This window comes from Trichechus manatus, unplaced genomic scaffold (assembly GCF_000243295.1).
Source record: "Trichechus manatus latirostris isolate Lorelei unplaced genomic scaffold, TriManLat1.0 scaffold00087, whole genome shotgun sequence".
In the NCBI taxonomy this organism is placed as follows: Eukaryota; Metazoa; Chordata; class Mammalia; order Sirenia; family Trichechidae; genus Trichechus; species Trichechus manatus.
In genome coordinates, this window is record NW_004444023.1 from 1,617,268 (window position 1) to 1,637,495 (window position 20,228).

The following is a 20,228-nucleotide window of genomic DNA, read 5'->3' on the forward strand; positions in this document are numbered from 1 at the left end:
GAGTCGGGCAGGAGTCACGGAGGGCTCGAGCAGAGGAGGGAGAGGATCTCACCCCGGTTGTAACAGGGCCCCTCTGGGAACAGACTGTTGGGGCTGAGGGTTGGAGCAGGAGGGTGGTCCCTTGCTCGGACCTCCAGGGATTTGAAGATTCTCAAACTATCTAAGGGTGTGCCAGTCTGTGCTTCTAAAAACCTAGACGGTAAGATTATAAGACTCTGAAGATCCCGTGATTCCAAAGGGTCTTCCCCTCACAATGATGTCAGCTCTCCAGGGCAGGGGTGTTGCCTACTGTCCCTGTGGTGTCCACTGCTATATCCCTGTCTTAGTAACTTAGTGCTGCTATAACAGAAATGCCACAAGTGGGTGGCTTTAACAAACAAATTTATTCTCTCACAGTTTAGGAAGCTAGAAGTCCAAATTCAGGGGGCTGGCTCTAGGGGAAGGCTTTCTCTGTCAGCTCTGGGGAAGGTCCTTGTCTCTTTTCAGCATCTTTCAGGAGAAGATTGGCTCCTTGGCAAACTTTATGGGATGTGGCATCTATCTTCCCCCCATCTCTGCTTGTCTGATCTCCTTTTATATCTCAGGAGAGATTGACTCAAGACATAGCCTTCACTAATCCTGCCTCATTAACATAACAAAAAAAACCCATTCCCAAATGGGATTATAAGAGTGGTTAAGTGCTCAGCTGCTAACCAAAAGGTCAGCAGTTCGAATCCACCAGACACTCCTTGGAAACCTGTGGGGCAGTTCTACTCTGCCCTGTAGGGTCACTGTGAGTTGGAATCGACTCGACGGCAATGGGTTCAGTTTTTTGGTTTAAGAGTCCCTGGATGGTACAAAAGGTTAAGTGCTTGGAGGCTGACCATAAAAGCTGGCAGTTTGAATCCACCCAGAGGCACCTCAGAAGAAAGGCCTGGTGATCTATTTCCAAAAGATCACAGCCATTGAAAACCCCATGGAGTACAGTTCTACTGTGACACACATGGGGTCACCATGAATTGGAATCAACTTGACGGCAACTGTTTTTGTTTGTTTGTTTAAAGATTAGAAAATCGCTCCTAAAGTGCAATTCAGATTCTTAAGTGCTGTCTGATTTGGATCAAGGAAGGGCAAGCAGGACTGGGATGAGTAAAGAGGAGTGGGAGGTGACTCCTGGTGGGAGGAACGAGAGGAGGCAGGAAAACTAGGGCAGGGCCCAGGCATAGGGCATTATGGGCAGAGCTGGGCACCTGGGACGCAGCCGCATTGGCTTTACAGACCTTGGCCATTGTTTTTTTGCCAAGTGCATTCTCAGTTCCCAGCTGTATTCTGGGGACACAGAGGTGACTGAGACAGCACTGACCCTACCTTTCCAGGCCTCACAGTCCATCAGTGGAAATAGACCTGTCCCCAGACAGTAACTACCAAGAGTGGACAGGGCTGGGATGGGGGAACCCCGGGGCTAGGAGACCCAGAGGGGGGGCCTGACTCAGCCTGGGGGTAAGGGAAGCCTTTCTGGAGATGGAGACATCTGAGCTGAGTCCTGAAGCAGAAGTCGTTCTCCAAGAGAAGAGGTGTGGGAAGAAGGTATAGGAAAGGAGACTCTTCCAGATAGAGGGAACAGAATATGCAAAGGTTTAGACACAAGACATGTCAGAAGAAAAGAAAAGTCTAGGCTGGCTGAGGCACAGAGTTGAGGGGGGCATGGCAGGAGGTGAGGCAGAAATGGTGGGCGGGCAAGGGTCAGGTCACACAAAGCTTTGTGGGATGGTGTAAGATGCTTAAACTTTCCTCCCAAGGAACTGGGGAACTCTGGCAGGTTCTGAGCAGGGGAGGGACAGGTCAGATGTGTGCTTTAGGAAGACCCCTCTGGCTGCCATGAGGAGGGAGACTATGCAGGGACAGGACTGGGGCAGGAGACCAGGAGGAGGTTGGGTGGGGACCTAGAGGGCCCCAGGGGCAGGGGGAGCTGTGGGGATGAGGAGGAGGGGTCAAAAGTATTTAGAAAGTACAACGATTTGGTGATTGGCTGGATCTCTGATATCCCCTCTCCCTGGGAGGGGTCAAACCCAAACCCATTGCCATGGAGTCGATTCCAACTCATACTGAACCTATAGGACAGGGTAGAACTGCCCCATAGGGTTTCCAAGGCTGTAATCTTTATACAAAGCAGACTGCCACATCTTTCTCCCATGCAGTGGCTGGTGAGTTCGAACCTCCAGCCTTCTGTTTAGTAGCTGAGCGCTTAACCACTGCGCCACCAGGGCTCCACTGGCTCCTTCATGTGGAAACTTTTTTGAGTATCTACAGGGAACCAAGAGAGTTACACCCCCCTGCTGGGAGACCAGCCAAATCTTCAAGCCAAGGTGGAGAACAGGAAGACAGCACCATCTGGGGGTCATTTGGGAGTGTGGCCAAGAATGGAAGGGAATGCCCTAAGGTTGGCCACCCCTTTTGATGTTTCTCACTCCATGTTTGTGATTTTTTAATTTTTTTAATTTTTAAGTAGCTGCCAACATCTAAAAATTGGGAGAGATGTGATTTGTAAAGAATGATTTTTCTGGCTTTGCTTGCAAAACCAAAGCCATCTGGCTGACCATCAGGAAGGAGATGACCTAATGATACAGGATTTAGGTATCTTCAGTGGAGGAAGGGTTTGGTGGCCAAAGCTCAAGGGTACAACATCAGCTTGGCCCTGGAGGTGACCAGGGTGTTCAAGGGAAGGGAGGAGGAGATTAGGGGTGGCTTCCCGGAGGAGGCAATGGTAGAGAACAAGGTGAAATTTGGGCTTGGGGATGGGTGGAGGATATTTATAACTGAACCTGAATGAAAAGTTGACAAAGAAGACGGAAAGAGTGGAATTGAACAAGGGCGAAGGGAAGGTGATTCATTTGAAAAAGGCTTTTACTGAGCACCTAATATGTACCTGGCCCTGTGCTGAGTGGTGCTGGGAGCCAACAGTGACTTAAGACAGGCCCAGGGTCTGCATCCATGGGTCATGTGATCCAGTGGGGGATACAGAGCCATCCTTAGACAGTAATTATTCAAAGTAGAGGGACTGGGGTAGGAAGAACCAGGAGAGTAAATGAGCCCAGAGAGGGACCATGACCCAGCCTGGGAGGCAACGGAGGGCTTCCTGGAGGAGGTAATGTCATAGCTGAAATCAGATAGGGAAAAGGGGTGGGGAGAAGGCAAGGCTTGCGGGGGGCGGGGAGGGTCTGACAACCAGCTCCAGCCACTCCTTTCTTTCCCCCTCTCCAGGATGCCAGGAGGCCCAGCTAGGGCCTAAGGCCAGCCCCATGCGGCTCACCCGCTGCCAGGCTGCTTTGGCGGCCGCCATCACTCTCAACCTCCTGGTCCTCTTCTACGTCTCATGGCTGCAGCACCAGCCCAGGAACTCCCGGGCACGGGGCCCCCGTCGTGTGTCAGCCACCAGCCCCCGTGTCACCATCCTGGTGCGGGAATTCGAGGCCTTTGACAACGCTGTCCCCGAGCTAGTGGACTCCTTTCTGCAGCAGGACCCAGCTCAGCCAGTGGTGGTAGCAGCCGACACTCTCCCCTACCCGCCCTTGGCCCTGCCCCGCCTCCCCAACGTCCACCTGGCACTGCTCCAGCCCGCCCTGGACCGGCCCGCCGCTGCCTCCCGTCCCGAGACCTACGTGGCCACCGAGTTCGTGGCCCTGGTGCCTGATGGGGCAAGGGCTGACGCACCAGGCCAGCTAGAGCGCATGGTGGAGGCGCTCCGGGCGGGAGGCACCCGCCTGGTGGCCGCCCCCATCGCCACGGCCAACCCCGCGCGGTGCCTGGCCCTGAATGTCAGTCTGCGGGAGTGGACGGCCCGCTATGGCCCAGCCCCTGCTGCACCCCGCTGCGATGCCCTGGACGGGGACGCCGTGGTGCTCCTGCGTGCGCGCGACCTCTTCAACCTCCCTGCACCCCTAGCCCGGCCGCTAGGCACCAGCCTCTTCCTGCAAACGGCTCTCCGCGGCTGGGCGGTGCGGCTGCTGGAGCCGCCCTTCGCGGCCGCGCTCCAGCCCCCGCTGGCCACGGCCCACGCGCGCTGGAAGGCGGAGCGCGAGGAGCGCGCGCGGAGGTCTGCGCTGCTGCGGACGCTGGGAATCCGCCTGGTCAGCTGGGACGGCGGGCGGCTCGAGTGGTTCGGCTGCAGTAAGGAGACCACGCGGTGCTTCGGAACGGTGGTGGGGGACACGCCGGCCTACCTGTACGAGGACCGCTGGACGCCGCCGTGCTGCCTGCGCGCGCTGCGTGAGACGGCCCACTACGTGGTGGGCGTGCTGGAGGCGGCCGGAGTGCGTTATTGGCTGGAGGGTGGCTCGCTGCTGGGCGCGGCCCGCCACGGGGACATCATCCCGTGGGACTACGACGTGGACCTGGGCATCTACCTGGAGGATGTGGGCAACTGCGAGCAGCTGCGCGGGGCTGAGGCAGGCTCGGTGGTGGACGAGCGGGGCTTCGTGTGGGAGAAGGCTGTGGAGGGCGACTTCTTCCGCGTGCAGTACAGCGAGAGCAACCACCTGCACGTAGACCTGTGGCCGTTCTACCCCCGTAACGGCGTCATGACCAAGGACACGTGGATGGACCACCGGCAGGACGTTGAGTTCCCCGAGCACTTCCTGCAGCCTCTTGTGCCCCTGCCCTTCGCCGGCTTCGTGGCCCAGGCACCCAACAACTACCGCCGTTTCCTGGAGCTCAAGTTCGGCCCTGGGGTCATAGAGAACCCCGAGTACCCCAACCCGGCCCTCCGGAGCCTGGCAGGAGGCGGCTGAAGTCAGGGGAGCATTCAGGCACGGAAAGCTGTCTTTTGGGGTTTTTCTGGGTGTGGAGAAGCTTTGTTTGATTGGGTGGTGGGAATGGGGAGAGAAACTGACAGAAAGAAATACATAAATCATAGGAAGGGCACAAGAGAGAAGGCTGGCTTTAGCTGGAGGCGAGAACAAGGCTGAGATGCTCAAATGAAAGTGGCCCTGCCGCTCGTGAACGATGGATACATGTAGGTGCATCCTGGATCGTCCTAGGAATTGGGGTACCACTGGCATTTGGTGGACGGGGACAGGATGCCAAGCCGCCCTGCAGGGTCCAGCATAGCCCCCACCAAAGATGCTAAGAGGCCTCCATCCGGGATCTGGATGAAGAAATGATACCCGCATCTGCTGCTCCAGAAACCCAGGGCACAGCCTGCACAGGGTTGGGAAGGAGTGTGGAATCCGGGTCAGGCTGCGAGATTCTGGTCCTCCCTGTGTGACTTGCTAGTTAAGTGGGCCTAGGCGAGTGCTTCCATTTCCTCCAGGTTCAGCGAGTGCCCTCGGTGTCTAGCACACAGTGAACTGCCAGGACTCTTGACTGCTGAGATTGTTTTGCCCACTAGAGGGCGCCTCTATTCTGCTCCTAATGGCCCAGTGGGGATGCCAGGTGGAACCATAAGCTCAGGTCCTGTTTCCACAGCCAACGCGTCTCTTGAACCTTTGGTCTTCTCTCTAAGCCCCTCTGGAAGGTGGGGCATCGATGACCGTCTCTCCTTTTTCTTCAGAGGGATGCGGAATGCAATCTTCTTGGAGAGGAGGGCAGCCTTTCTGAGGCGTTGCTGTGGTGAAGAACAGGGGCTCTGGATCTTGGCCCCACTCCTTTTTAACTGTTACCTCATTTTAGCTCTCTGCGCCTGTTTCCCCACTTACAAGTCGTGGTAACCAATAATCATAGCTCATACTTAGTGAGCACTTACTGGGTACAGGCTTTGTTCTCAGCGTTGTGTGTGGATTAACTGATTTATCCCTCACCTCAAGCCTCCGAGGTGAGAGCTGCTATTATTCCTATCTTACAGATGAGGAAACTGAGGCCAGAATGGTGAAGTCACTTGCACAAGGTCAGCTTAGGAAGTGGCAGAGCAGGGACTTGAACCCAGACTGTCAGGCTATGGAGCCTACACTGTTAACTCACCTACTATGCCCCTCTTTGGAGTCCCCGGGTGGTGCATATGGTTAACATGCTTGGCTGCTAACTGAAAGAAAGGTTGGAAGTTCAAGTTCACCCAGAAGTGGCTTGGAAGAAAGGCCTGGCGGTCTACTTCTGAAAAAAATCAGCCATTGAGAACCCTATGGAGCACAGTTCTACTCTGACACACTTGGGGTGACTGTGAGTCGGAGTCAACTTGACGGCCACTGGTTTATGCCCCCCTCTAGTAATGGTAAAGAAGTCCTGGTGGTGCAATGGTTAAGCACTCATCTGCTAACCAAAAGGTTAGAGGTTTGAACCCACCCAGTGGCCCCATGTGAGAAAGACCTGGCAATCTGCTCCTATAAAGATTATAGCCTAGAAAATCCTAAGGGCAGTTCTTCTCTGTCACATGGGGTTGACATGAGTCGAAATCAACTTGATGACACCTAATAGCAACTAGTAATGGTACACAAGAGGGGCTTTTGGGAGGCCAGACAACTTAGCAGGTGAAAGCAGTGGCGTCTTTTTTTGATCATGCACGTAAGAGTAAATACCCCCAGTATGTGTATAATTATTTATGATTCATATACATGCACGACCATCAGTCTGTATATTAGGTATAATAAAACTTAAATTATTCCATCTTAAAGTAAAAAATAAATATAAGTAGAGGCTCTTATGTTTTGTTGCCCCATCCCAGTGACTTGTCCTCACACCCCTTAGGTGTGTGCACCTGCCTTTGGAGACCACTGGTTAAAAACACAGGCTCTGAAGAGACAGGCCTGGTTCAAACCCCAGTGCTGCTGCTTCCTCCCAGTGGGAACTTGGGTCACCCCTGGCTCTCTGCACCTCCTGTTTGAATCTGGGGAGAGGATCTCTAGTGGCACAACAGGTAAGCGTTTGGATGCTAACCAAAAGGTTGGTGGTTAGAACTCACCAGCCGCTCCAGGGAGAAAAGACCTGGTAATCCACTCCCATAAAGATTACAGCCTAGAAAACCCTATTGGACAGTTCTACTCTGTCCCATTGCAATATGACTCAGAATTGACTTGATAACACCTGAGAACGGTGGGGGGAATGAGAACGCTTACCCCACCTGGGGACTGTGAGGCACTTAGCGGTGATGGGATCAGGAGGCAGGGCTGGATTTAATCCTGGCCAGGCCACTACCTTCCTTTTTGATCATAGGCAAGTCGCTGCCTCTGAAACTATAAGCTGAGGGGATGGTAATATCGCAGAATTGCCGGGAGAATTTGGATAGCTCGTACGTGCAAAGTGTAAATTCCTTGAAGCAGTAGACACTTCGTAGCCCAGCAAGCAAGGATGAGTATTGGGCTAGTCTCCTGAGGCTCAGACTGCCAGAGCCTGGCTTCTTGTAGCCCAGCCTGTGCTTTTAACCACTGAACCCACAAATCGTTCACGAAGAGATTGCCAGGTCCCTGAGGAGCATACTGGAAATGTACGGGGGTGTTTGGGGTTGTGGCAGTGGCTGGGTAGAGCTCTTGGCTGTTGGATGGAGGTGGCTTCCAATATGAAGGGCAGCCCCTAAAAATGAAGTATGATGCCTTGTTTCATCCCATTTTCAAATGCTCCACTGAACATTCCTGAAGGAAGGGGAATGTTAAGAATATTTTATACCTGGTAAGGCTTGAACCCACCCAACAGGAGAAAGACCTGGCCATCTGCTTCCCTGAAGATTACAGGCAATCTCTGCCTTAAGCATTATGCCCTCTTAAGAACCACCTATATGGGATCAAAGTGACAACCGCAACTCAAAAGATTAGATAGAAACCTTGGGGGACAGTGAGTTTATGTTAACGGGGGAGGAACAAGTCAGAAAAGGAGGGTGAGATTGGTTGCACAACTTGAAGAATGTAATCCATGTCATTGAATTGCACGTGTAGAAATGGTTGAATTGGTGTACGTTTTGCTGTGTATATTCTTAACAACAAAATAAAGTAAGAAAAAAAAAGATTGCAGCCAAGAAAGCCCCATAGAACAGTTCTACTCTGTCACACATGGGGTCGCCATGAGTCAGAATTGATGACAACAGAAATTGTTGTTGTGATCTTTTGATTGACACCAGCCGTTACTAGCTGCACACCAAGACTACCTGTGCTGGGTTTTGATACAGACAACAACATCAAATGCTTCCAGCAACTTCTCATTAAATTGGGACTCATTAGGGAACTTGAGGTCTCAATAGAGAGTTTCTGTTAGCATCAAGCATATTGTTTTGGTGTTTTATTCTCTCTCAGCTGCTCCTGAACTAATGGTGATTACATGAAGAACTTTTCTAGCCCATAAAATACTGTCTGATAGTTTTATGTAATATTATTGACAAAGTTAAGCTATGACAGAAAACCCATTACAGCAATTAACGTGTTGCGTCTAGTGGTGCAACAATTAAGTGTTCAGCTGCTAACTGAAAGGTTGACAGTTCAAACCCACCTAACAGCTCTGTGGGAGAAAGACCTGGCGATCTGCTCTCGTAAAGATTACAGCCTAGAAAACATGATGGGGCAGCTCTACTCTGTCACATGATATTGCTGTGAGTTGAAAATCAACTCAAAGGCACCTAACAACAACGAGTTTATATTAGAACACATATTATTGATGAATTCTGCTGCTTCCACAATTACACTTGTACTATTCGCCAGCCAGATCAGAGGTATTTCAATATCTAACAATCAGTACCTCTATACTGGGGGGCAGTGGTGGTTCAGTGGTAGAATTCTCGCCTTCCAAGCAGGAGACCCAGGTTCAATTCCCAGTCAATGCGCCTCGTGCAGCCAACACCTATTTATCAGTGGAGCTTTCCGTGTTATGATGCTGAACAGGTTTCAGCAGAGCTTCCAGGCTAAGATGGACTCGGAAGAAAAGCCTGGAGATCTACTTCCAAAAATCCACCCATGAAAACCCTATGGACCACCATGGTCCCATCCACAACTGATCATGGGGAGGGTGCAGGACCAGGCAGCGTTTCGTTCCCTTATGTATGAGATGGCCATGAGTTGGGGCCAGCCTCTTGGCAGCTAACACAGTAACAATCTCCATACCAGTGCATTCCGACTGACTTTTAGCCCTACTTGGAGGTGAAACACCTGGTAATAATTATCAGTGCCCGGAACCTAACTCCCTCTTCATGTAAACACTAAGTCCTTTTCGTAAGTTTTCTTATTTTTTTTAAATAGGCTTTGAATTTTCCAGGAAATGCAACTACTGTGTTATCTGAGGGAAGTTTGTACAGTGTTTTGTTTGAAACTTGGCTGAGGATTGCCCACCATTTCCAAAAATCACGTTCCAGGTGGCCCTGGAACCTGTGTCTGGAGCTGCCTACACTGGAAGTGTACATGCCCGGCTACTTCCTGGTGCTATGGGGATGTGCCCCATTCATTCGCATATTGAAATGCATGTTACACATACTGTCCTTTAATGTCTCCTTTTGATTATAGTTAGGACAATATAGAGACTGTTTTTCAAAATCACGTGAAGACCAGTTATATTATTTAAAAGCTTCATTTCAAAAGAGTGAAGAGGACTTTCTCGGCGTGGACACTCATACGGGTCTGGCCATGGTGGTCGTGTTGTTCGCTGCCATGGGCAATCGTTTCAGGTGTTCATCCAGCCTCCATGGCTCCAGACAGTCTGGAGTCTGTGAGAATTTGAAAGATTCTGTTCTGCACTTTTTTCCCTTTGATCAGGATTCTTTCTATAGAATCTTTGATCAAAACTTTCAGTAATGGTAGCTGGGCACCATCCAGTTCCTGTGGTCTCATGGCATAGGAGGCAGTTGTTCATGGAGGCAATTAGCCACACATTCCATATCCTCTTCCTATTCCTGACTGTCCTTCTTCCTCTGTTCCTCTGGGGGAACAAAGACCAATTGTACCTTAAATGGTCGCTTACAAGCTTTTATGACCCCAGGCACTACACAATGAACTAGGAGGTAGGATAAAAGCACTGAACACTTTATTAGGGCCAATTAATAGGAATGTCCCATGAAACCATGACCCTAAACCTCCAAACCAAGGAACTAAATCCCGTGAGGTGTTTGGTTGTACATAAGCAGGCTCAGGGTGATGGGAATATCTCGATTATGGTGGTGGTTTCATGGCTGTATACAGCTGCCAAAACTTATCCAGTTGTACGCTTTAATGGATGCAGTTTATCGTATGTAAGTTATACCTCAATAAAGTTGACCCCTGTAGTGGGTTGAATTGTGTCCCCCAAAATATATGTCCAAGTCATAACCCCAGAACCTGTGAATATGACCTTATTTGGAAATTGGGTTTTTGCGGCTATAGTTAAGGCTCTTGGGATGAGATCACCTGGATTTAGGGTGGGCCCTAAATGCAGTCAGTGGTCTTATAGGAGACAGGAGAGGGAGGGCAGAGACAGAGAGACACAGAGGGAAGATGGCTATGTGAAGACAGAGGCAGAGATTGGAGTGATACATCTACAAGCCAAGGAACGCCAAGGATTGCCAGCAGCCACCAGAAGCTAGGAGAGAGGCATGGAACAGATTCTCCCTCAGAGCCTCCAGAAGTGAGACAGAACTCCCACAGTGTTGCATTAAAACTCGTTTTTCCTTTGCTGGGCTTCCTCGCCACAGCTTTGCATTTAAATCCTGCTTTTGCTTGAAGTTATACGTAAACCCCATCGTGCCTGCGTAGTATGATTAAGAATGTTGCTAACGTAACTTGTATGAACCTTTATTTGTAAACCCTTTAAAAGTAGCTTTTCTCCTCTCCCTCAGGGAGCAGTCTTGGCAGCGGCAGCTCCCACTGACTCCTCTCCTTGTGCAACCAAATAAAGTTGCCTTTCCTTTCTCTCGTTTACTGGCCAATATGAGTCATGCTGAGCAAGAACCTGGGGATTCCACCCAGTAACAGAAGGAACAACTGTGAGGCGTATCTGGGTATGGGAGGTATTGCGTGTGCCTGGGCGCCACTTGAGGGGGTGCCAATGAACAGTTTCTATTGGCCGCTGAAGTTTCCATTATCGGCTGTGAGAGATCATCCAGCAATTTAAAACTGACTGCCATAGGCTCAGTTTTCCATAGATGCACCGCACTGGAATTGCCGACACCTTGATTTTGGATTCCTGGCCCCTTGAACTGTAAGAGAACACACAAAGCCACCCACTTTGTGGTCATTTGTTATAGCTGCCCTGCCTAGGAAACTAATTTTAAAAAAAAAAAAAAATTGCTGTCAAGTCAATTCTGACTCGTGGCGACCCAACGTCTGCAGAGTAGAACTGCTCCATAGGGTTTTCAAGGCTGTGGCCTTTCGGAAGCAGATCTCCAGGGCTTTCTTCCGAGGGCCTCTGAGTGGGTTCAAACCACCAAGCTTTCAGTTAATAGCCGAGTGTTGAACCGTTTGTGCCACCCAGAGACAAAATCATGTCTCAGTAGATGACCCAATACAACCCCTAAGAGAGCAGACAGGGGGTCCAATAGGCCTAAACAAACATTCAACAATAGATTCAAGCAGACAGAAGTAGACTAAGGGAACTGGAAGACAGAGTAACTGAACTTACTAAATCTCAAGAGAAACAAGAGAAAAGAACAAAGAAAACCGAACAAAACCAAGTGGAAATGTGGGATTCAATTAAGAAATCTAACGTTAGAATTTTTGGAATTGCAGAGCATTATGATAATAATAAAGGCACAGAAAGAATTTTCCAAGAGATAATCAGAGAGAATTTTCCAGACCTGAATAAGGAACCAACAGTCCTAGAAACACAGGTCTGTCACTAGGAGGGACAAGTCTGAGTCATTACCCTGTGTTTGTCCTCCCCTTAAGGAGCCCTGGTGGCAAAGTGATTAAGCACCTGGCTGCTAACCAAAACGCTAGCGGTCTGAACCCACCACTTGCTCCACAGTAGAAAGATGTGGCAGTCTGCCTCCATAAAGATTTATGTCCTATAGGGTCGCTATGAGTCAGAATCGACTTGACAGTTTGGTTTTGGTCCTCCCTCTGCCCCCCTCCTCCCAAAGCTGAGTCCCTAGTCTGTGCCTGCCTGCCCCTCGTACTGCCACTCCACCCTGAGCCAAGAACCCAAGTCCAAGACCAATCAAGGGCCAGCCTGAGTCCATTTTCTCAACCCAGGCTCCTCTGAGGAAGCAAGAGGGGTATCCCAATAATAGGAGTGGGTGGGGCGATGGAGGAAGGGAGAGGGAGGTGGGAACCCAGGTGCCTTCCCCTCCCGCCTCTCTCCCCCCACCCCTTTATGTAACTTTCCCCAGCAGCTTTTGGGTGAAGCATAACCGAGCCTTTGTCAGCAGAGTAGGAGGCTTGGCAGAGCTCATTCAAAGTCACAGAACCTTGAACAGGCGGGACCTGAGCCAGGGGAACAGCCTCCTTACAGCCAGGCAGCTCTGTGGCCGGAGCCCGATTTATTCATTCATCCTGCAAACACTTACTGAGCACCTACTGTGTGTCAGGCCCTGATCTGTGTGCTCCAGGGATACAGCTGTGAGCAAGATAAAGGGGGCTGCCCCCATGGAGTGCACACTCCAGAGAGGGCAGGCAGTAAACGATAAGGCTAATAAGTAAATCAGTTGCCTTGTATGTTGTTGTTGGATGTTGTCAAGTCGATTCCAACTCACAGCGACCATATAGGACAGAGTAGAACTGTCCCATAGGGTTTCCAAGGAGCAGCTGGTGGATTCAAATTGCCAATCTTTTTTGGTTAGCAGGTAAGCTCTTAACCACTGCACCACCAGGGCTCTGCATCCTGAACTAGGAGGCACTTAGTTAACAAATATTTATTAAGTACGTGCTTAGTAAGGCACCCTGTTGGCGCAGCGGTTAAGCACTTGGCTGTTCACCGAAAGGTCAGCGGTTTGAACCCATCAGCTGCTCTGCAGGAGAAAAGACCTGGCGATCTGTTCCTGTAAAGATTACAGCCTAGGAAACCCTATGGGGCAGTTCTACTCTGTCCTATAGGGTCGCTATGGGTCAGAATCTACTAGATGGCAGTGGATTTTCAATCTTTATGGGAGCATATTGCCAGGTCTTTTCTCCCGTGGAGTGGATGGTGGGTTCAAACTGCCGACCTTTTGGTGAGCAGCTGAGTGCTTCACTACTGCACTACCAGGGAGCCTTCATTGTATGTTAGAAGGTGATATTGTTATTGTTGTTAGCTGCTGTCAGCCCCCAACTCATGGCAACCCCACGCACAATAGAACAAAACACTGCGCATCCTCTTGATGGGTTGCAGATCTGATTGTTGTGATCCATAGGATTTTCATTGGCTGATTTTTGGAAATATACTGCCAGGCCCCCTAGTCTATCTTACTCTGGAAGGTTCAACATGAGAGCAACACACAAGCCTCCACTGACAGATGGGTGGTGGCTGCACATTAAGTTCATTGACTGGGAATCAAACCCAGGTCTCCTGCATGGAAGGCAGGAATTCTACCACTGAACCACCACTGCCATCTTAGAAGACGATAAACGATATAAAGAAAGAAAAAGCAGAACAGGGCGTTGTTGTTAGGTGCTGTTGACTCAGTTCTGACTCATAGCGACCTTATATACACCAGAACGAAACACTGCCTGGTCCTGTGCCATCCTCACAAGCATTGCTATGTTTGAGCCCATTGTTGCAGCCACTGTGTCAATCCATCTCGTCGAGGGTCTTCCTCTTTTTTGCTGATCGATGTCCGTCTCCAGGGATTGGTCCCTCCTAATAACATGTCCAAAGTATGTGAGACAAAGTCTCGCCATCCTCACTTTCAAGGAGCATTCTGGCTGTATTTCTTCCAAGACAAACTTGTTTCGTTCTTCTGGCAGTCCATGGTATACTCAATATTCTTCGTCAGCACCATAATTCAAAGGCATCAATTCTTCTTTGGTCTTCCTTATTCATTGTCCAGCTTTCACAGGCATATGAGGTGATTGGAAATATCGCGGCTTGGGTAAGGAGCACCTTAGTCCTCAAAGTGACGTCTTTGCTTTTTAACACTTTAAAGAAGTCTTTTGCAGCAGATTTGCCCAGTGCAATATGTCATTTGACTTCTTGACTGCTGCTTCCATGGGTGTTGATTGTGGATCCAAGTAAAATGAAATCCTTGACAAAGTCAGTCTTTTCTCCATTTATGGTGATGTTGCTTATTGGTCCAGTTAGGAGGATTTTTTTTTTCTTTATGTTGAGGTGTAAGCCATACTGAAGGCTGTAGTCTTGATCTTCATCGGTCAGGTGCTTCAAGTCCTCCTCGCTTTCAGCAAGCAAGATTGTGTCATCTGCATAACACAGGTTGTTAATGAGTCTTCCTCAAATCCTGATGCCCCATTCTTCTTCATATAGTCCAGCTTCTCAGATTATTTGCTCAGCATACAGACTGAATAAGTATGGTGAAAGGATACAACCCTGACATACACCTTTCTTGATGTTAAACCACACATTATCCCCTTGTTCTGTTCGAACGATGCCTCTTGGTTTATGTACAGGTTCCGCATAAGCACAATTAAGTGTTCAGGAATTTCTATTCTTCGCAATGTTATCCATAATTTGTTATGATCCACACAGTCAAATGCCTTTGCGTAGTCAATAAAACACGGGTAAACATCTTTCTGGTATTCTCTGCTTTCAGCCAGGATCCATCTGACATCAGCAATAATATCCCTGGTTCCGTGTCCTTTTCTGAATCCGAACTGAATTTCTAGCAATTCCCCGTCAATGTATTGCTGCAACCACTTCTGAATGATCTTCAGCAAAATTTTACTTGTGTGTGATATAATGATATTGTTTGATTATTCCCACTTTCTGTTGGATCACCTTTCTTTGGAATGGGCACAAATATGGATCTTTTCCAGTCGATTGGCCAGGTAGCTGTCTTCCTCTTAGCATAGACGAGTGAGCACGTCCAGGGCTGCATCTGTTTGTTGAAACATCTCAAATGGTATTCTGTCAGTTCCTGGAGCCTTGTTCTTTGCCAATGCCTTCAGTGCAGCTTGGACTTCTTCCTTCAATACCATTGGTTCTTGATCGTATGCTGCCTCCTGAAATGGTTGAACATCGACCAATTCTTTTTGGTATAGTGACTCTGTATATTCTTTACATCTTCTTTAGATGCTTCCTGCATCATTTAATATTTTGTCCATAGAATTCTTCAAAATTGCAACTCGAGGCTTGAATTTTTTCTTCAGTTCTTTTAGCTTGAGAAATGCTGAGTGTGTTCTTCCCTTTTGGTTTTCTAACTCCAGGTCTTTGGGTGTAGGAGGTGGGAAAAGGGGAGAGGGGTTGTGGGATTCAATAGGGTGGTCAGGGAAAGCTTCATTGAGAAGGTGACTTTGAGCAAAGACGTGAAGGAGGTGAGAAAGGAATCGAGCAGAGATCTGGGGGAAGACAGTGCAAAGGCCCTGAGGCAGGAGCAGGCCTGGCTTGTTCGATGAACAGTGAGACTAGTGTGGCTGGAGTGAATCAGTGAAGCAAGGGGGGGTGGCCGACCATACATGGGCCTTGTGAGCCACAGGGAGGACTTGGGCTTTTTGAGTGAGCCAGGAGCCAGGGAGGGTTCTGAGCAGAGAGACCTGAGCTACCATAGTGGCCATGTGGGGAACAGACTGAGGGGGTGAGGGCTGAGGCAGGGAGGCTGTGAGGAGGCGACCGTGATGGTGATGATGGTGGCCGGACCAGGCTGGCAGCCAGCATGGTGGGTGGTAGAAGGGGACAGATTTGAGGTGTACTTTGAAGGCAGAGCACATAGGATTGCTGACAGCCTGAATGTGAGGCATGAAGGGGGAGAGGAGGGTATCGCAGGGGAGGGGAATAGAGCAGGCTCCTGCACCCCCTGGCAGCCCCTGGGATCCCCCATACCCAGCCAGAGCCAACTTTGGAGAAACCCAAAATTCCCCAGCTCACTGGGTGCCATGGTTCCCTCCTCTCTGTCCCCACGGGCTGGGCCTTGCTGGTCCAGCTTTCTCTGTTTGTAATGGGCAGGCGCCACGTTAATGGGTTCCAGATGGCTCTCCAAGTCCCAGGATGTGGAGGAGGTGGCAGGAAGGGACCTCCACTCCACTCCCTTCAGTCAAACCCACCATTTTCAAGTTTCACCAGGGTCTTCCATAGAAGATTTCATTCCAAGAGAGTCCACTGGCTTTAAAAAATGTTTGAAATCATTGATCTAGGAGGTCTACTGGCCCTAAACCCGTTGTGGTCGATTCTGACTCATAGTGACCCTACAGGACAGAGTAGAACTGCCCCACAGGGTTTCCAAGGCTGTAATCTTTACTGTCCCGTCTTTCTCTTGCTGAGTGGCAGGCGGGTTCAAACCACTGATCTTTTGGTTAACAGCCAAGTGCTTAACCCCTGTGCCACCAGGGCTCCTCTACTGACCCTAGCATTGGAATATTCTAAGTCCCAAGTAGAGGGTGCAATGAAGGAAACAGGAGAGCATGGTGGTGAGGAAGAACCCAGGCTTGGCAGCGCCAGACCTGGGTTTGCATCTTTTGCATCTCTGCTCTGCTGTGACCATCGAAAAGCTTTTTACCTTCAGAAAGCCTCAGTTTCCCCATCTGTAAAATGGGAACAATCCTAGTGCCCACCTCACAGGGTTGCCGTGAACATTCAAAGGGATCTTGCATGGGAATCTTTTGGCACAGATTCAGGTATATAGATATTATACCATTAAGCGCAGGTGTTATTTTTATTTATAATTATTATAGAGAGGCAGGGTAGCATGGTGGTTAAATGTGGGCTGAAGGCTGACCGTTCTAATCGGGGCTACAATAGATGGATCCTGACAGAATGGGAGAAAAATGTGGAACAGAACCTCAGATTATTAAAAAAAAAAAAAACAAACACAGACTGATGGACTCCCCAAGACTATCCCCTGAGATAGTCTTCAAACCTTGAACTGAAACTAAACTAACCCCTGAGGTCACCTTGTAGCTAAATAACAGATTGGCTCACAAAATAATGAATATCCCCCTTAAGTACCGTGCTCCTTGAAAAAATCAGCTCTATGAGACCAAATGGTCAACAATTACTTCAAAACAAAGATGAGAATGTAAGGGGGCAGGGCAACTAGATGAATAGAAACAAAACAACCCAGAACAGAAATAATAAGAATGTTGACACATAGTGAAGAATGTAACCAATGTCACTGAACAATTTGTGTAGAAATTGTTGAATGGGAACCTAAACTGCTGTGTGAACCTTCACCCAAAACACAATAAAATATTTTTAAAAATGTGCGCTGAAGGCAAGCTGGAGGAGTCTGAATCCCAGCTCTATCATTTCCTGGCTGTACCTTGAGCTAACAACCTCACCTCTCTGTACCTCAGTTTCCTCCTCTTTAAAACGGGGATAGAAAATAATTGGAACCACCTCAGAAGACTGTTGAAAAATAAATATATGTGCAAAGTGCTTAGAATAGTAATTGCTCAATAATTGTGGACTGTAATTAACAGAGCTTGGGGGCCAGGCCTGGGGGCTACTTCAGTCCACACTGAGAAAGCTGCAGATGGTTCCAGTCTTTCCATACAGCCTAGATCAGTGATTTAGGCAAATTAGTGGCAGGTGACCAGCAAATTTGAAAAACGGAGTGGAATAACAATGGCTAAGCACTACTGGGTGAAGCTTGTTTCTGTTACATATTCTTTGTATATACGTGAGTCCCTCCCCTCTTTATCTGAGGGTTTGCTTACCACCGTTTCAGTTACCCACGGTTAACCGCGGTCCGAAAATATTAAATGAGTAGTGTGATGAAATCTCATGCCTTCCCACTCCGTCCCTCCCCGGACACAATTCACATAACTCTTAGTACAGTATATTGTTATAATTGTTCTAGTTTATTATAAGTTATTGTTTTTAATCTCTGTCTTGGTCATCTAGTACTGCTATAACAGAAATACCACAAGTGGATGGCTTTTAACAAACAAAAATTTATTCTCTCACAGTCTAGTACGCTACAAGTCCAAATTCAAGCCATCAGCTCCAGGGGAAGGCTTTCTCTCTCTGTCGGCTCTGGAGGAAGGTCCTTGTGATGCATCAGTCTTCCCTTGGTCTGGGAGCATCTCAGCACAGGAACCTCAGGTCCAAAGGACACGCTCTGCTCCCAGCACTGCTTTCTTGGTGATATGAGGTCCCCCTGTCTCTCTGCTCACTTCTCTCTTTTATACCTCAAAAGAGATTGGCTCAAGACACTATCTAATCTTGTAGATCTCATCAATATAACTGCCACTAATCCATCTTATTACATCATAGTGATAGAATATACAACACATAGGGAAATCATATCAGATTACAAAATGGTAGACACTCATATAATACTGGGAATCATGACATAGCCAAGTTGACAGCTATTTTTGGGGAACACAATTCAATCCATGACAATCTCTTACTGTGCCTAATTTATAAATTAAACTTTATCATATGCATGTGTAGAAGAAAACATAGTATATATAGGGTTTGGTATCATCCTCGGTTTCAAACATCCACAGGGGGAGACTACTGTATTATATACGCTGAAGGAGCCCTCATGGTGCAACAGTTAAGTGCTCAGTTGCTAACCAAGAGGTTGGCGGTTCAAACCCACTGAGCAGCTCTATGGGAGAAAAGACCTGGCGATCTGCTCCCATAAAAATTACAGTCTAGATCATGGAAGCTCCATAGACACATCCAAACTCCCTGACGGAGCAAATTGCTGGGCTGAGGGCTGTGGTGACCATGGTCTCAGCGAGCATCTAGCTCATTTGGCATAACATAGTTTATAAAGAAAATGTTCTACATTCTACTTTGGTGAGTAAGCGTCTGGGGTGTTCAAAGCCTATGAGTGGCCATCTAAGATACTCCACTGGTATCACCCCTTCAGGAGCAAGGGAGAATGAAGAAAATTAAAGATACAAGGAAAAGATTAGTCCAAAGGACTAATAGACCACAACTACCACAGCCTCCACCAGACTGAGTCCAGTACAACTAGATGGTCCCGGCTACCACCACTGACTGCTCTGACAGGGATCACAACAGAGAGTCCTGGACAGAGCTGAAGAAAAATGTAGAATAAAATTCTAACTCACAAAAAAAGATCAGGCTTACTGGCCTGACAGAAACTGGAGAAACCCCGAGAGTATGGCCCCCAGACACCCTTTTAGCTCAGGAATGAAGTTACTCCAGAGGTTCACCCTTCAGCCAAAGATTAGACAGGCCCATAAAACAAAATGAGACTAGAGGGGCACACCAGCCCAGGGGCAAGGACTAGAAGGCAGGAGGGGACAGGAAAGCTGGTAATAGGGAACCCAAGATCAAGAAGGGAGAGTGTTGACATGTCGTGGGGTTGGCAACCAATGTCATAAAATATGTGTACTGTTTAATGAGAAGCTAGTTTGTTCTGTAAACCTTCATCTAAAGTACAATAAAAAAAATAATAAATCAAAAAAAGAATTACAGTCTAGAAAACCCTGTGGGCAGTTCTACTCTGTCACATGGGGTCAACGATACCTAACAACAACATGTACGTGGATTATATGCAATACATTATGTATGTAAATATGTATCTGTTTAAACAGGCATCCTTCTATATATAAATCTAATCCATTCCAAAAAAGTGTTCAACAGCAAATTGCTGGATAAAGCACTACTTTAAATTCGGAAAATAATGTACTCCAGCTGCATCCAAAAAAACCCCAGCCAATTTCTCCAAGTATAATTAAAACATTCTCAAACACCTATATAACAACTCAAGGATTCTGGCATTAATATACAGCATTTACAACACCAATTACCTAATTATTCAACACTTAATGAACTTATTAGTGGCTGCGTTTGTGTGCAATCTTCAGCAATTCCACATAGAATCTGATAAGAATACATTTTCCTTCCATGCTGCAACAAGCATGGACTATCATTAAATACAGAATAAAAAAGATGTTATAGATACCTGAGAGAGCATTTATAATTGGACCGAGGTTGGTGATACCTCCGGGCACCTGGCAGAAGTCAACACAGGGACCTAAGTAGGGTAAGATAATATCAACAATGTCTAACACGCTTCAGCAATGCGCAAGACAGGCTCCTGTTAGGGGAGCAGGTGAGACATGACTGCGCTCACCCGGGAACTTAAAAACAGTTGCACAACAGGTTTTTTCATTCAAACAGCAAATTTTGGGTTAAAAAAAAAAATGAGCAAGTCATTATTGGGGCTATTTGGATAGTGAGAGTTCATATATCAAAGTTGGTGTCTACATGAAAAACTGTATTTCTTTCTTTTTTAAATTTTTGTTGTTGGTGGTGAGAATATGCACAGCAAAACATACACCAATTCAATGTACAATTCAGTAACACTG

At 48.1% G+C, this 20,228-nt stretch overlaps 1 protein-coding gene across 1 annotated transcript; it reads left to right on the forward strand.

The window, feature by feature from the left end:
- The first annotated feature begins 3,278 nt into the window (after positions 1-3,278).
- FKRP (fukutin related protein) lies at positions 3,279-7,360 on the forward strand. Its single transcript, XM_004381797.2, has one exon. It carries the CDS (start codon positions 3,279-3,281, stop codon positions 4,764-4,766), a length of 1,488 nt encoding a protein of 495 aa, XP_004381854.1. The 3' UTR covers positions 4,767-7,360.
- The last annotated feature ends 12,868 nt before the right edge of the window (positions 7,361-20,228 follow it).

Excerpts from the sequence above, each read along its gene's own strand:
- FKRP (XM_004381797.2), top strand. The coding sequence starts at position 3,279 with ATGCGGCTCACCCGCTGCCAGGCTGCTTTGGCGGCCGCCATCACTCTC.